Source organism: Emydura macquarii, unplaced genomic scaffold (assembly GCF_026122565.2).
Source record: "Emydura macquarii macquarii isolate MOO-44397 ecotype Brisbane River unplaced genomic scaffold, CSIRO-AGI_Emac_v2 contig_3287, whole genome shotgun sequence".
In the NCBI taxonomy this organism is placed as follows: domain Eukaryota; kingdom Metazoa; phylum Chordata; order Testudines; family Chelidae; genus Emydura; species Emydura macquarii.
In genome coordinates, this window is record NW_027133424.1 from 3,624,304 (window position 1) to 3,641,284 (window position 16,981).

At 47.6% G+C, this 16,981-nt stretch overlaps 1 protein-coding gene across 4 annotated transcripts in view; it reads left to right on the forward strand.

The window, feature by feature from the left end:
- The window catches only part of COP1 (COP1 E3 ubiquitin ligase), a 186,622-nt gene that overhangs the window by 122,775 nt on the left and 46,866 nt on the right, over window positions 1-16,981 (forward strand). For 3 of the 4 annotated variants that reach the window (XM_067532416.1, XM_067532411.1, XM_067532412.1), the window contains exon 16: window positions 13,402-13,519. In XM_067532416.1, coding sequence (XP_067388517.1) covers window positions 13,402-13,519 — 118 coding nt within the window. Of the gene's footprint in view, window positions 1-13,401; window positions 13,520-14,545; window positions 15,419-16,981 lie in introns of those variants that run through there. The other variant, XM_067532414.1, reaches the window with a different exon arrangement.

Sequence of the window (16,981 nt, forward strand, 5' to 3'; positions counted from 1 at the left end):
ATAGCTTTTCTAGGACCAGTCCTCCCCTTCTCTCTCTCTGGTGGGTGGGGTCAAGGTTCCGGTTTCTGCCAGGATGAGGAAGAAGAAATCCAAGCAACTTCCCTAAATTCCCTAATAAACATCCTTCAATGTCTGAGCAATGTTGGCATCTCTTCCTTTAAGGTTCTCTTCTAGTACTAATTGCCTTTGCTTGTCAGGTTTCTGAGATAGCAGCCCTTGCTTACGTGTCCACTATTTAGATTTCTATAAGGAAAAAGATGTCGGTTTTTGTTCTCAGAATCAGGAGTAGGCTCTTCTCTCTTTCTTCCTTTTTCTTGTCAGTAACATAAGGGAGGAAGCTTCAAAATAGCTGTTGGAGGGCCATGACATTGCATCCGCGCCTCATTTCTTTTGCCATTTTTATTCTAGCCACTGATGTTGCCTCCAAGCATGTACATTTCCCTTTTTATCAAGCAATACGGCATTCATGCTTGGCCTACCTGCTAACAGGAGCCTTTGACCAGCCTGTGTGGATGTTCAAATTCTGCTATTATCACTTTGTGTCTGTTCAACAAAAATCCATTAAATTTGACCAACCTTTCCTGGGGGAGAGGGGTGCCACCATTTTCTGCCTGGAGGCACCTGCAGCACAGTGTTTCGTCAGAACCTCAGCCTTCTCAATCCTTGAAGTTTGACGGGCATGACTCCGTACCCAGTTGTTTTAGCACCAAGGTTCAGGCCTGTAATGCTGCATCACTTCAAGGTTCTGTTTCTCAGCTGTGAGCGCTGGACACTCATGTCCAGATTTATCTGGAGGAGCAAAAAGGTAGCATTAATTACATAAGCTTCTGCGGATAAATGTCTAAAAATACTTAATTGACTGAATTTCAACACATACAGCCCATCTAGAACAGTATTTCCCTTGATACCTCTGAAATCAATACCTCTAAAAGAACAGAGTAAAAATGAAAGAAATGTTAACTCCCTCATCCTGATTACTGCACATCTGACATTTGTGACTTTATCAGTGGTTTCTCCCATGATAACATGACCAGAGGGGATCATAACTGACCAGGTCTGCCATGCCTCTGATTGAAATAATTTAAAACAGCCGACCCAACACCACAGACAAAAGGTCAAGCTTCCCCAGATATCTCTAGTGGTCACTACTTTCATACTATCTCACACTGGAATGAAACGAGACAACCAATGTTCAGATTTGAATTTCAGTGGAGGAGACATACACAAATAGACAGATATCAGACTGCATGGGTACAAAAAAAATAAATACATAAAAAATAAAGCTGAGTTTTAGTACCATAGAATACTCCTGGGTTAATATTTTCCAAGCAGTCCACACTACCTCCACCTCTAATCATGAGGAGAATTCCAGTGCAGAATGGCTACTTTTTTTTTTTTTTTTTTTTTTTTTTTTTTTTTTTGCACACCAGTTGTCATAAATAAAATGCCTTAACAGCTCCAATCACCTCTGAAGGGATTCTGAGCTGATGGGTTGCCATAACCACATTTTGGTCACTGTCCTCCAGTCCATACATTCTCATTACCTGGGCACAATAGATTGGGGTGGGAAAAGCATTCAGTATAAAAAGCCCCACTTAAGTATATTTTGTAAGGTACTCATTCAGAAAAGCAGAGAAATGCAAAATATTAATGTCTGCTAGGAAATGCATTGTGATGCTATATTGTTACAAATGAAATTCTTACACTGCGGGTTCTTGCCCACTTGGGGTAATTATCCAGGCCCTGAACTAATTATGACGCTAATCTTAAAGGGTGCTAACCTCTAGACCTAAATTTGACACTCTGATTATTTGGAATTATCTTTAGGTGCCCATTTGCTGCTATCTGTGTAAATTGGGTAATTGCATCTGCAGATGAGCAAATAAAGAGCAGATAGGTAGTTCTATCTTCGAGTGATTGCTCATATCCATTCCCATTTAGGTGTGTGCGTGCTCCGTGCACAGTTTCCCGGAACTTTTTGCCCTTAGCAGTCCTGGTAGGGTCAGCTCAGGCGCCCCCTGGAGTCCCGCGCCCATGTCGCGGTACATAGGGCACTGCCAACCCCACCGGCCCCCAGTTCCTTCTTTCCGCCCGTTGACGGTTGCTGGAACATTGCCTCTTGCTTGCAAGTCGCAAACCCTTAGCTACCTTTGCTCTTCAAATCGAGAACTGTTAGTAGATACTCAGAAAAGCCCTCAGGGGTTCTTTCTCTCCGCGTTGGGTCATGCCTGGCTCAACCGGATTCAAACCGTGCACTGAGTGTGCCAAGCCGGTCCCTGTGAGTGACCCTCACTCACGCTGCCTCCGATGCCTTGGGGAGCAGCACCGCAGGGACAAGTGTAAGATCTGTAAGGCCTTCAAGCCGCGGACCCAAAAGGAGAGAGAGGCGCGGCTGAAGGCAATTTTGATGGAGTCCTCTCTACGCCCGGACCCCGTACCAGCGCGGTCATCTGCGGCACCGAGCGTCTCCTTGGTGCAGAGCTCTCCGCCGGCACCGAAGCGCTGAAAGGAATCAGTGCACCGGGACACCTTCGCACCGCCGCCCTGGCACCGGGGGAGTCCGGAGATGCCCCAGCCACGTGCCGTTGAGAGTACTCCGGCACTGGCATCTCCGCGCAAGGAGCTCTCCCCGACTCCTCGGAGTGGGGCAGAACCCTTGCAAGGGCCGTCGACGCCGGAGGCGTTCTCCGCGGCACGCACCCTCATGGGCCTGCCCACGCCTCCGTCCCGGCCGAGGATGGGACCTGCGTCTCGGGGTAAACCCGCAATGGGTGGACCCGGTGAGTGGCGGAGACAGGAGTCGAAGTCTCCCCCCAGACGGCCAAGGAGGGTTGAGAGTGCGGGCTCCTCTCCCAGCTCCGGCACCGAGTTGAGCTCCTCGACGTCGCGGCACCGTGGGAGGTCGAGGAGCTCACGGGGGACAACGACTCCATCCTCCGTTGACAGCCCGGCTCGGCGCCGCAGCTTTTGGCACCGGTCTCGATCCCCGGCACCTAGTCCGGCGTGGATCCCGGTGTCTTCGGTGACACTGCCAACATCATCGGCACCCCCACCACCACCGCCGACTTCGGCCCTGCCAGCTGCTTCATCGCTGACCACGGCACCGGTGTCCTTGGCACCGGCGTCCTCGGCACAACTGCAGCCGGCACCGCTGTCTTCGGCACCGACGCGCAGCCCATCCCGTGCTCGGTCCCGTTCCTCGGGTTGGCACCGATCCCGGTCCCGATCCTCTCGCCGGCACCGATGGCATCGCTCCTGATCACCAAAAGGGGGCAAACGCCGTCGCAAGTCATCAAGAGGGAGGAGACGCTCGGGCTTGAGCAGCTCCTCTTCCCGCCGGCACCACTCACGATGGCACCGACACTCGTTGTCGAGTTCACGGAGCCGTTCCCCCAAGCCCAGGAGCAAATGCCGTTCCAGTGGGTCCGGCTTCAGATCGCGGTACCGGGCAACTCACTCGGCACCGATTCCGGCTCCGGCTTGGCCCCAGGGACCTTGGCAGTGGCCTTACTGGGGCCCCTGGGGTACACAGGTGGGACAGGCGATGGCTTCGCTCAAGTCATCGGCGTCGCCGCCACCACCTCCAGTGTCCCACGCGGGGAGGGATCATCCCTCGAATGAGGGATCCGATCCGGAGGAAGGCCCCTCCGCAGGGCCCCTTCCTCAGTCGTCATCCTCATCCCCTGATGATGTCAGCTTCCGGGGTTGTAAGGGCTCTTGGCCAGACTTTTGAGCTCACCAGGACATGCTTAAAAGAGTCGCTGGCAACCTGGAATTAGACCTGAAGGAGCTCTCTGAGGAGGAGGACCCCCTATTTGGAGCCTCAGGGATGGTAGGCCCATCTAGAGTAGCCCTCCCTATCCACGAGAGGGTGCTCAAGGTGGCCAAGTCCCTTTGGCAGACTCCAGCCTCGGTTCCTCCCACGGCCAAGGGAGCCGAAAAGAAGTACTCCGTCCCTATGGAGGGGGTGGAGTACTTGTACATTCACCCGGCACCGTGCTCTCTGGTTGTCGATGCAGTCAACCAGAGAGAGAGACAAGGGGGTCAGTCCAACACCCCAAAGAATAGAGACGCCAAGAAACTGGACCTCTTCGGCCGCAAGGCCTATACAACGGCGACTCTGCAGCTGAGGATCGCCAATCATCAGGCCCTCCTAGGGAGGTATAAGCTCAACCTATGGTCCTCGCTGCAGAGGCTCGCCGAGGTCCTGCCCCAGGACAAGACCGCAGATTTCATGGCGGTGATAGAAGAAGGGGTTGCAATGGTAAGAGCAGCCCTAAACTCTTCTAGTGACGCGGCGGACGCCGCTAGTCGGGCCATAGCATCGGCCATTACTATGAGGAGGGGCCTCGTGGCTCCAGTCTTCGGGTCTGTCCCAGGAAGCCCAGCGTACCATCCAGGATCTTCCCTTTGATGGAACCGGACTCTTCTCGGACAGAACTGACGACAAGCTGCACGCCCTCAAAGACTTGAGGGCCACGCTACACTCCCTGGGGATCTACACCCCTCAGGCTGCAAGGCGTTGATCTCGCCCTCAGGGCCAGCGGCAGCCTCAACTACCACTGAGGCAGCCCCCCAGACCTGCTCAACCCAGGAGGGGTCGGGAGGTTTAGAGGCCCTAACCGCCATAATCGTTCGGGGTCTTCGGCGGAGACCCGTGGCTCGAATAAGGGCCAGAATAATAAAAAGTCCTTTTGACGTTGCGCAAGGGGGTGGTATTCTTACTTACCCCCTACCTCTCGACCGACCCTTTGCCCACAGGTTGCGACCGTACTAGGGGACAAGGGTTTTACTCCCGGTACTTCTTGGTCCCCAAGGCCAAGGGGGGCCTGAGGCCCATTCTAGACCTCCGCTGTCTGAACAAGTTTATCAGACGCCTAAAGTTCCGGATGGTCTCCCTGGCCTCAATTATTCCTACCCTAGATCCAGGGGACTGGTATGCGGCCCTCAATCTCAAGGACGCATATTTCTACATTTCTTTCCTCCCAGGACACAGAAGGTTCCTAAGATTCATGGTAGCTGGTGTCCACTACCAATTTACAGCCCTGCCTTTTGGTCTTTCGTCTGCCCCCAGGGTTTTTACGAAATGTATGGCAGTGGTGGCAGCGCATCTGCGCCGCAAAGGAATCCAGATATTCCCATACCTGGACGATTGCCTAATTCGGGGCAGGTCCTGGGTCCATGTCAGGAACAGCCTGGAACTCACATGTGCAGCGTGCACCAACCTGGGTCTGCTCATCAACGAGCAGAAATCCATTCTCATCCCGGTGCAGCGCATAGAGTTCATTGGGGCCACGCTAGATGCCACCCAGGCCAGAGCCTTCCTCCCAAGACCCCGCTTCGAGGCAATGGCTGCCTTGATAGACGACCTTCACAGGTCTCCCACGACGACAGCTAGGTGATGCCTTCAGCTGTTGGGACACATGGCAGCCTGCACGTATGTGGTGCGGTTAGCTCGCCTCAGACTCAGGCCCCTTCAGAGGTGGCTAGCCTTTGTGTACACCCCAATCAGACATCTTCTCAACAGGATAGTCACTTTACCCCCACCAGTACTGACTTCCCTGCTTTGGTGGACAGATCCGAGGGAGGTGTTGAAGGGAGTTCCCTTCAGGGAGATGGTACCGTCGGTAACCTTGATCACCGACGCCTCCGATGTGGGGTGGGGAGCGCACATCACGGGCAACCTCAGTACCCAAGGGCGCTGGTCACCAACCGAGATCTCCCTGCACATCAATGTCAGGGAACTCAGGGCAGTCCGCCTTGCTTGCAAGGTCTTCCTCCGATTCCTCCGAGGCAGAGTGGTACAGGTCCTAACGGACAACACGGCAGCCATGTTCTACATGAACAGGCAAGGGGGAGCACACTCCTCGGCCCTATGCCAGGAAGCCACGTTGCTCTGGGAATTGGCGGTGAGGCACGACTTCCATATAGCTGCCTGTCACCTCCCGGGGGTCAGGAACGACGAGGCAGACCGCCTCAGCAGATCGTTCCTCCCCCGGCACGATTGGTCTTTACACCAGGAAGTGGTGGATTTTGTCTTCCACAGGTGGGGGGTTCCCCATCTGGACCTGTTCGCATCGGCCTGGAACAGGAAATGCCCGAGGTTCTGCTCACTCCGAGGGTGCGAACCGCGCTCTGTTTCCGATGCGTTCCTGATAGAATGGACGGGGGCCCTCATGTATGCATTTCCCCCCGTCCCCTTGCTATCCAGAGTCCTCTTGAAAATCAAGAGGGACAAGGCAGACATCATACTGATCGCCACAGCCTGGCCCACACAGCACTGGTTCAGCATGTTGCTGGACCTGTCCATAGCCACGCCCCTGCCACTCCCGAGGCGCCACGACCTGCTTTCCCAGGACCAGGGTCGCCTGCTCCACCCGGACCTGGACTCCCTCCACCTGACAGCGTGGAGACTCTGTGGCTAACAGAGGGAGAGAGGGCCTGCTCCATGTCAGTGCAGCAGGTCTTACTTAACAGCAGGAAACCTTCCACCCAGTTGGTATACAGGGCCAAGTGGAAGTGGTTTACATGTTGGGCTCAGTCCCGGGGCATTCTACCAAGCTCCTCGCCAATCCAGGCGATTTTGGAGTACCTCCTTCACCTGAAGTTGCAGGGTTTAGCCCTGGCCTCTCTCAGGGTACACCTGGCGGCCATCTCGGCCTTCCACCAGCCGATGGAGGGCAGATCCCTGTTCTCACACCCCATGTCATCTAGGTTCCTTAAAGGGGTGGAGAGGCTGTATCCCCAGGTCCGTGACCCGATGCCTCCCTGGGATTTGAACCTGGTCCTCGCCATGCTGACAGGACCCCCCTTCGAGCCCTTGGCAACATGCCCGTTGCTCGTACTCTCATGGAAGGTGTCCTTCCTAGTGGCCATTACATCGACCAGAAGGGTCTCTGAGATAAGGGCCTTAACCTCAGAGCCCCCCTATACGGTTTTTTACAAAGATAAGGTCCGACTGAGACCCCACCCGGCCTTCCTGCCAAAGGTGGTATCTCAGTTTCATTATAATCAGGATATTTTCCTCCCTGTGTTTTTTCCGAAACCACATGGTTCGGCGGAGGAACGGAGATGGCACTCTTTGGATGTCAGATGAGCCTTGGCCTTCTACCTAGAGAGGACCAAGCCTTTCCAGAAATCGATGCAGCTATTTGTGGCAGTGGCAGACCGGATGAAAGGCTCACCTGTCTCCACCCAGTGCATCTCCACCTGGATCACCACCTGCATCAAGACCTGCTATGAGCAGGCAAAAGTACCACTTCCAGGGGCTGTAACGGCGCACTCGACCAGGGCCCAGGCCTCATCGGCGGCCTTCCTGGGAAGGGTGCCCCTGCAGGACATCTGCAGAGCAGCGACCTGGTCGACGGTGCATACCTTTATGTCCCACTACGCCATTGTACAGCAGGCGAGGGAGGACGCGGGGTTTGGCAGAGCCGTCCTGGCAAGGGCAGCACAACGTTAACTCCTACCCACCTCCAGGTATGGCTATCTAGTCACCTAAATGGGAATGGATATGAGCAATCACTGAAAGATAGAAAACAGGGTTACTTACCAGTAACTTGTTCTTCGAGATGTGTTGCTCATATCCATTCCGCACCCACCCTCCGTCCCCATTGTTGGAGTCGGCAGAAAGAAGGGACTAGGGGCCGGTGGGGTCGGCAGTGCCCTATGTACCGCGACATGGGCGCGGGACTCCAGGGGGCGCCTGAGCCGACCCTACCGGGACTGCTAAGGGCAAAAAAGTTCCGGGAAACTGTGCACGGAGCGCGCACACACCTAAATGGGAATGGATATGAGCAACACATCTCGAAGAACAACAGTTACTGGTAAGTAACCCTGTTTTTTCTGTGCTCTGTCCCTGTCCAAACTTCAGTTGTTTCAGTGGGAGAAACTGCCGTGGATCCAGAGGTATGTGTGGGGCTATCTTTGTAGTTAAAAATGTAATTGGTTCTTGCATAGAATGAAATTGGCAACCATCACTGTCCAAAGAATTCTTTGAGAACAGAGAGGTGCTAACAGGCCAATTATTTAATGCTTCAAGCACAGTAATCTATTTGCTTAGAGCATGAACTAAAACACTATACTATAGACCCACCATTCATGAAAATTGCAGCTAACTTTGCTCCGCTCCAAACTTCTGCTTCTTGCCTACTAACTGATATCCTGTCGTACAACTCTTCCCTCAAACCTATGTTTTCTTGAATTTGATATTCACCTGTCTGACTACATGTATGCCAAGCAGCACATAACCTATGTTCCTAAGTGCGGTCTTAATGTATACCTAACCGTAAATAACTTTGAAAAACAATTTAAATAAGCCATTAGTTATTACTCCTTAAAATGGATTTATAATGTGCATAAAAATTTGAAAAGAATGTAATTTGAATTCTTCCAGTGTTTTCAGAAATGGTACACGGAGGAGAAAGGCTTGCAGTTTTCCAATGTTTAGTTAACACTATATTAGACATGCTAATGGTGGAAGTGATAAAATAGTTGATGTGGAAACTGAGCTTAGAGTTTCTGGATGGGTGGAGAGATCAATTGTTCTGGCCTTCAGTTTGTGTGCATCACTACTCCAGATCTTTCAGAATCCAGGGAAATGTACAAAACTGCTCATACATTACCCATTCTTCTCTGACCCATTTTACAAAAGAAACTGCTTCCAAGGTCACCATTGATTGGTAAATATGTGCTTTGTGGTGAGGGATGGGACTGGGGGGTCCATCTAGTCAGAACAGTTTAATTTGAAAATCTCTTGATTTGCATAAGAAAGGGTGCACTGTATTGGCTCTACTACGGTTTAAAAAAAAAAAAAAAAAAAAAACCAAAAAAAAAAACAAAAAAAAAACCCACACCAAAAACCAGTGGTCTGTTCATTAAATACAGAATAGCTCAATAAGATGCAACTGATCCCATCCATGAATCACTCAACTGTTTTGGATTTTTTTGGCTTTTTTACTTTTCTGTGATGCCCATCACTAGAATCAGTGTGGTTTTTGAGCTTAACTGTCATCAGAAGATGGCAGTGCAAAGGGAAAAATCAGCAGTGATGCTCTAAGCTATGTCCAGAGCCCTTAGACCTTGTTGCCATCTCTGCCATTTCTGTATGGGAACTTACACTTCAGTTCCATTTCTCATCGCCCCAACTCCATGACCATAGATCCCTATCCCCCAGTTCCTGTTCCTCTGTAGTAGAATTCCCCCCTCTCTTTGCAGGGAAGCAGCTGGGTCTGCGTGGTGGTAGCAGCAAGTTCTGCTGATAGTGATTAGTTCATCAGTAGTCACTGCTGTTTATAGTGCACAAAATGCTGCAGCTCTCTGAGAATGGGGTTTGTATGCCCCTAGCTCAGCCAGCTGCGTTTTGGAATTTGGTGGCAGTGGTGCCAACATCCTCCCAGGGAAAGGAGGCAGAAGGATGACAAATGCAGCTGCCAGCTTGGGAAGGTGACTGTATGCCATGTATCTTCTGTTTTGAGCCCTGATCTCCAACATCTTTGTGAAACAGAGAAGTGATATTAGCCGTATTTTACCATGGAGAACTGAGGAACAGAGAGATTGAGGCTTTGCCTATGTCAGAAAATTAGGAATTTATTTAGGAACCAGTGTAGTTAAAACAGTGCTGTCCCTATTGTGTGAACATTCTTTTGTTTTCAGAATGCTTTATATCGATTTTTTACCGACACAGGATAAATGGATAAACCTGTAAGCCGAAGTTGGTGAGAAATCAATGAGGCACTTTTAGGCAAAAGTAAGCATCCCCACGGGAAGATTTAATTGATTTAACTTAATCATTTTCTAAACCATTGTAGCATCATGAAGACAAAGCCTAAGTGACTTTCCCAAGATTACACAGGAAGACTATAGTAGAGCTAGGAATTAAACCCAAATATTCCGAGTTCAAGTTCTGAGCCTTAGTCACAAGACCTTCCTCTTCAACACTGCTCCTGACCATGCTAAAGAAGGCTATGTATGGCCTTGCTAATGCGTCAGCTGGTGGCGATGTGAGGGATGTTCTGAATGCTTGTGTTTGCTGACACTAAGATTGTATCTGTGGGGCACTCTGTGGGATGTTTCAAAAGTTTTGCAGTGGAATAAGAGACTTCTTGGTCAGATGTTGCTTAAATCTCAAAGCATAGTCGACTTAAAAGGGAGTGGGCTATCTTTTGAACACTTTAAAGACACATTTAATACAGTGGTCTGGATCTTCAATAACTGTACTTAATCTTGGCTGCTCCTTTTGCCTTTTGAGACAATTAAAGTAACACTCTTGTGTGTAGTGTGACCTGGCTCAAAAAACCTGAAGTATTTTTAGACATGAACAGCAGACAAGCTGCTTTCAGTAACATTCAAGTCAACAGGAATTACTACAGAGTCTTAAAATGATATGGTCAATACAGTAACCCAGAATAGGGCAAAGCATTTGTGTATATCTGACAAATCAGACTATAGAAGAAATAAGCAAGGTGGCAAGGAACTTGGCTTTTGAGTGGTTAAGCATAAGGCTTTTGACTGTAGAAAAGTGGACTCAAAGTTGAAATTGTTATAAGTAAAAGTGTCTGCTGGTCTGAGGCAAAACCTTTTTGTTTATACACACCACAATATCGTGACAAAATTCCACAGATTCTCTCTGTGTAATTCCAGTGTTTGTGGTTAGGGAAAAAAGTAGAGGCAGATAGTAGAAGGTGGTGTAGATCAGCATTGAAGTGTATTTTATAGATCTGTATGAAAAGCTGAGGTATTACAGGTGGGGTTTTAAGGAACTCAGGCAGAGCTTAAGGAGGGATGCGTGCATGGAGAGGGATCATTCAGTGTTTTTCTGTGCTATACTTAACTTTCCTGATTACTGAACTTTCCAGAGCACTTCTAATGTCTAACCCAAGATAGAGGGGAGTGCCAGAAATGTTGCCAGTTGTGGATAATCTCAGTTCATCATAGTTCACCGCAAGATGCTTCTGCTGGGATATCTAGAATTTTTATTTTTCTCAGTTAGCGTGGCTTTTAAGATTTCTGCTTCCTTAGCAGGTGGCATTTTTATCTTGTTTTGTGAAGGTCCATATGGCCTAAAAGAGAGTGTTTCTTTAATTGTAAAATGTGACCACCTGTGCTGATTTTAATGAATGCAATGAGCATTTGTCTTGATATATCTACTTCAAATAGCTATTTCAGTTTAATAAAAAACTGTCAGTTGAGCACAAACACCTTCACTGCTGAAATAAGCGATTAATTATTAAGTGGCTAATTTTAGAACCTGGTGGTCTTGCTGTTCCCTTGGTCTCACACTGATCAGAGCAGACAGTGATTGATTGTACTGCCAGCACAGATAGGCACATTGTGCTGGGGCCAGATGCCAGCAGACTTGGAGTTGTTTATTGCAAAGTTTAGAAGGTGAGTGTAACTTCATGTCTTATCTCTGCAAATGGACACAGCTTCCCATCTTCATTAATCCAGCTGCTTATTCCATTTCCCTCCCCACCCACCTACACCTCTCCCTGTCACCACCTGAAATATGAAATCTGGAGCATTCAGAAAATATCTTCTGTTTAGATAATGACAGTCCAGCTGGAGAGGAGGCTGTGATTCCAAATAAAAATAGCATTTAAATGGCTTATACAGTAACAAGTTCCTAACAGAAGACTTGTTGGACCCATCCAGCTTGTTCAAGTATCTGCAGCCAATTCACTGTTTCAGGTCTGCCAATTCACGCATGTTTGTCAGAGTACAAAACACAACATATTTAGGCTGGGATTTTTCAAAGGAGCCTAAGGAATTTAGGCACCTAAATCCCATTAATGGGACTTGAGCACTTAACTCCCCTGGGCACTTTGGAAAATCTCTCCCTTACTAAGTAAACCGGGTGCATCATTTTGTTCTGAAGCCAATTACAGTATTAAAAATGAAGAACTGACCTGGGAATTTTGCTGGATAGTTGGCTAATATTTGGTTGTAGTAAAACCAATAGTGCTTGAGAGAGAGAGCTGCCAAAGGCAGGCTTTCAAAATGCTTGAGTGCCAGTGGTGGTGGGTGCAACAGTTGAATTTCAGCACAGCAGGAATTATACTGGAATTTTGTCAAGCAGTTACATGGCGGAATTAACACAAAGTAACTTCTTTGAGCATTTGCGGTATAAATGGACGAGAAGACGTGGTTTGAAAAAGAGATGAGGAAACCTCTCCTTTTACCAGAAAGTCCTCCTCCTATACTGACATACAGAGAGAAAAGTAATTGCAAAGGATGTTGGATATAAAATGACACGTGAACCTGTTTCTCATTTTACTGAAGCTGTGCTTGCCAGAACCACCTCTCTAGTCCCAGACAAATGATTTATCTTCTTAGGTAGGTGAAAAGCTGCCTTTGCTTGTTCAATGGCAGTTTTTGTAACCAGAACCTGATATGTTTAAATCCAGTTCTCTCTCTAATCACTTGGGATTTCCAGACAAGCTGGGTGTCATTTTTAAGACTCTGAATATTGCCTTGAAATTCTAAGTGAGCACAAAACTTATTGAATGCCTATAGGTATTGGCATTAAAATCCATTTAAATTTACTCTTTATGATGAAACTCAGTTTTCGTTTATTTGTTTTGTTGGAAGGACAGTGGCGGCAGGGTCAACCCAAGTTTTCATTTGAGCTCTAGGTCTATCGTATCTAGGTGGGGGTGGGATTTTTTATTCAGTTTCAACCTACATAAAATCCCCTCTCTCCCTTTTGTTTTTAATAATACCAGTGGTTGGTTAAATAAAGCTTAGCATAAATGATTGAAAAATGGAAGAACGCAGTTGATTGATCTTGTTGGATTGAAGGGATTGTTTGGTGTGTGCTTGGATTTGGGTCTGTTGGATTTTTTCCTACTCTTTTCTGGGAATTGAGATTTAACTGTGCAGAAATTAAACTGCAATGCCACTTATGTAGTGATTCCTTTTGTGTGGATATGACAGTGGCAATACATCTGTGAAATAGTTCTTAAGGGGAGCTAAAATCTAGATTGCTTTCCCTCATTAGCCAAAATGCCAATTCTCTCTTGATTTGAAATGAAGTCGGAGAGAAGGTGGGAGAGAAAGGAAGCAAAAGTGTAATATGCTGAAGTCCATTTTCAATAAACATTAAAATCTTAGCCCGTATTCTCCATGTTCCAAATTCAGCGGCGGATGGAGTCTTCAGCCAGTTTAACTTCAATGCAGACTGTTAGCTAACAAGCTTCACCTAGGTCAGAGGCAGGGAAACCTTAGACTGGATTTCTGTGCTTTTTCCTCTACTTCAGGACCTGTTGGCATTGTCTCAAATTCCCTATTTTGAACTGATTAATTATTGATTAGACATCAGAGATTGATATCACATGTAGTGTCTTTATCTCCTAACAAGTTTTGCCTCTGTTCTCTCCACCCCCCCCCCCCCTTTGTCTCTAGATCACTGTGTTCACTATTATGATCTTCGCAACACTAAGCAGCCAATCATGGTGTTCAAAGGGCATCGCAAGGCAGTCTCCTATGCAAAGTTTGTGAGTGGGGAAGAAATTGTCTCTGCGTAAGTATTTCCTTTTATGTGGGCTAAAAGCATTACAATCATTGATTCCTAGCAGGTTTCTGAGCCTTTCTTCACTCTGTTGTACATACATGCCTGTGTGGGTGTGTGTGTATCACGTACGTGCAAATTGTCATTCTGCTAAATAGCAGATTGCTGTACTTTGTAGAACAAAAATAGAAAACAATTTCCGGTCTCTGCTGTCTCATGCAACAAGGAGTTTAAGAAAAATACCCATGCAACTAGAATATGGCTTATGATCACGATCCCCCATTGTGTAGTACAGCTGTTCTGGAAGGAGTAGCTGGGTGGCACAGTGTGGTAGTGTACTAGTCTCCTCCAAAGCCCTGAGTTCAAATTTAACATGGGTCAGAAATAAAGGTGAGGAGGGGTTAAGTTTAGTGGTCTAATGGACAATTGTCCATATTGGAAATCATACTGCAGTTCCACGCATCTTGATTAAACTGGCATTTTCTACCCAAGAGGCCAGAATAGAATGGGATGTTTTTAAGTCAGTACTGAGGTATATGTATACTGGTTCAGTACTATGGCATGGAGGATACTGCAGGTCAAAGCTGCTTATAGGCAGAGCTGTGTGATGGAAGGTTCCACAGTGCTTTCCAGTGCTGTCTGGTTTTAAACAGCTCCATTTTCATTAGCATTACAGCTCTTATAAAAGATGTACGTTTATTTTTAGACTTTAAAGCAAGTTCAGTTCAACAAAAGCATGGAATTAATGCTGTGTGGAAAGAAAGCATTTTGTAAAAGTGGAAGGCAGGAAATGTTGTAGATGCTTGATCAGATGGCATGTCACACATGGGACATATAAAGATGAAATGGCTCTGTCCTGCTTGAGAGCTGGCCATTTGAGAATGCTTATTCCACAACCCCGGGAGAGAGATTGATAGAGCTGTCAGTCTCCGATAAGGCAACAGCAGGATTGCAGGGATTGTGTGCGCAGAGCTGGGACATCTTTTTCCACTGCATGCTGAAATTAATGTATAAAAAGTAGATTGCTTTCATTTTCAGCTCTCCAAAATTTGGGAGAAGAGATGAAATGATAGTGAGGTTTCTGAGTACCAAAGATGAACTTCTTTAATCAAAAATATACAAATAAAATTATCTTTAGTACCAACCAAAGTTGTTTCATATATTGTATTGATTTTGTTCAGTCTTGTTAAGTTAGGCTTTGACTTCCGGCAGTGCTCACAACTGCCTGATGTTTAGCGGGGTCCATTGATCATGGTGCTGATTTACAGAGTCTGATTTGAAAAAGCAGCGTATTCAGGATAATATTTTGGCAAGGATGTGAAGGTGTGTGAGAGAGAGAGAGAGGATCAATGGTCTTTTCCTCTCCCTGTTGTGAAGTGGTAGGTTGATTGTTCTTGCAGTATAGTACTCTTATCTTGAGCAATGAAAACATGATTAGATGTTGATACGAATTTGTTAGCATTAAGTGCATTCCATCAGCAACAGATTAAGTATTTTTATTTTAATGAATAGGGATTTAGATTGTATGGCACTAACACACAGAGGTTAAGTGCCTATATATTAAGAACTTGCTGATGAGTTGGCAGATGGCACAAGTGAGCAGAAGCAGACATAGAACTCTGACATCTTAGAGACTAGGGAACGTTATGTTGGTGACTTTCATAGAGGTGGGGTTAGTTCTTTTATGACTCATAGCAGCCCCTAGAAGGTATAAGAACTTGTGTTTAAAATCAGTAATAGTAGCTGCCCTAACAGTACAAGGAGCCCCTATATCTCTGGGAGGTCAGACAAAATAAAACTGTAACCCCTCCCCATTTCTAGAAACTCACATTCGTACAGTGCTGGAGTAAAGCACAGCATGGGGAAAAGGAAATGTCTGACAAACTCTCTTGTCTATGGCTCATATGATCAAAGGCGAACACACCACCTTCCTTGAGTGATGGTCCTAATGTGTTTTCCACTGTGGAGAGTTGGAGAATTCTTGAAAGCCATATCTGTTCGTCCTCTCAGGCACCCTCATGTCTCCAACTGGAGAGAGAGAGGGCAGAGTAGACTGACCACCTCTCCAGTTCTTTCTTACCTCCACTGTGGCCTGGGTCAGGTCGTCCAATGCCCAGAGATTTGTCTTCCTTTATTCTTCAGTCCATAAATATATATATTTTGTAAATAGTTTAGAATTCTACTCTATAGTTTTAGTTAAGTTTCATAGTTAGATAGAATCCCTGTCCTGGGGAATTCTCCCCTTTGCTCCTCCATATTCCGTTGCAACTCCAGGCTTCAAAATACCCCCTTCCCCACACACATCTGCCTGACTCAGCAAGGAGCATACCTCCTGCCTGCCAAGAGGTCTGACTTAAGAGTGAGGGAATCTACTCCCACAGATCCCCCGTCGGGGGACTTCACAGTAAGGCAGGGAGTATTCTCATAACCATGAAAGCAAATTGTCCTCTAAGTGTACTCCAAAGAAGTCAGATACAACTCCTGCCTATGTTACGCAAGTCTTTCCGCTTAGCCCATGAGGACTTAGCATGTCCGAAGTCTCGGTCACAACAAGAAAACCCACAAGTCCAGGGCTCCATTAGTACCAGATCACGCTCCGGAGCAATGGTGTCTCCACTACAAACTAAACCTAAACACTGGGACCTGATGGCACAGGCAAAAGTCAGCCATCAGCAGCCTCAGCCACTGACTGTAACAGCTCTGCCTCGCCTGATGGTGGTAACTGCTTCGACTCAGTCGGTTCAGGCAGACATGACCCCTTCCATTCCAGAAAGCAAAAACTTACGCTCCACTTGATGACATTTTTTGCTCTCCTGGAGCAGTCTGTCTACCATTCAATCATGCAATCATGGTATTTGTCCAGCAGAACTGTCTGTACCACTGATGGATCCAGAATCGGCATTTTCTTCTTTGGGAGACTTGAACTGCGTAATGAACCAGTGTTGCCTCCTCTGAGGCATGTCTGTCAGACAAGGGACCCTGTCACAGGGTCTACTCACCATGAGCAGCACCTCCTGCTGGCCGTCCTGGGGATTGGTTCTTCCAGCTTGAGGTCTCCTCCCAGTGTTTTCTTCTCTCTTGTCTTGCACTACTGCCCCGCTCACTCTGGGTCAGCAGCTTCCTCTCTGTGGCTTGGCCCTCTGACCAGGCCACTAATGTTCTCCCCTTTTAGAGAATTCACAGTTTTTGCAGACCTGCTGTCTGGTTGGTGGCCTTGCCAAGCCCCAGTGGCTCGTAGGGAAGCCAAACCTGCCCTCTACACTGGGTTCCAACCCAGGGATCCTGTAATAAGCAATCCCAGTCCCTGTACAATTCTACCTCTTGCTCCTGGTTCCCTGGGCTGCTTCCCTCTCTGGGTTTGCCAGCCTCCAATTCTCTCCACTCATGGAGTGACTGCAGCCTACTTTCTTGCAGTCTTTCCCAGCAGCAGCGGCAGCCCCCTGTCTGCAGCCAGCTACCTGGCTTTATACAAGC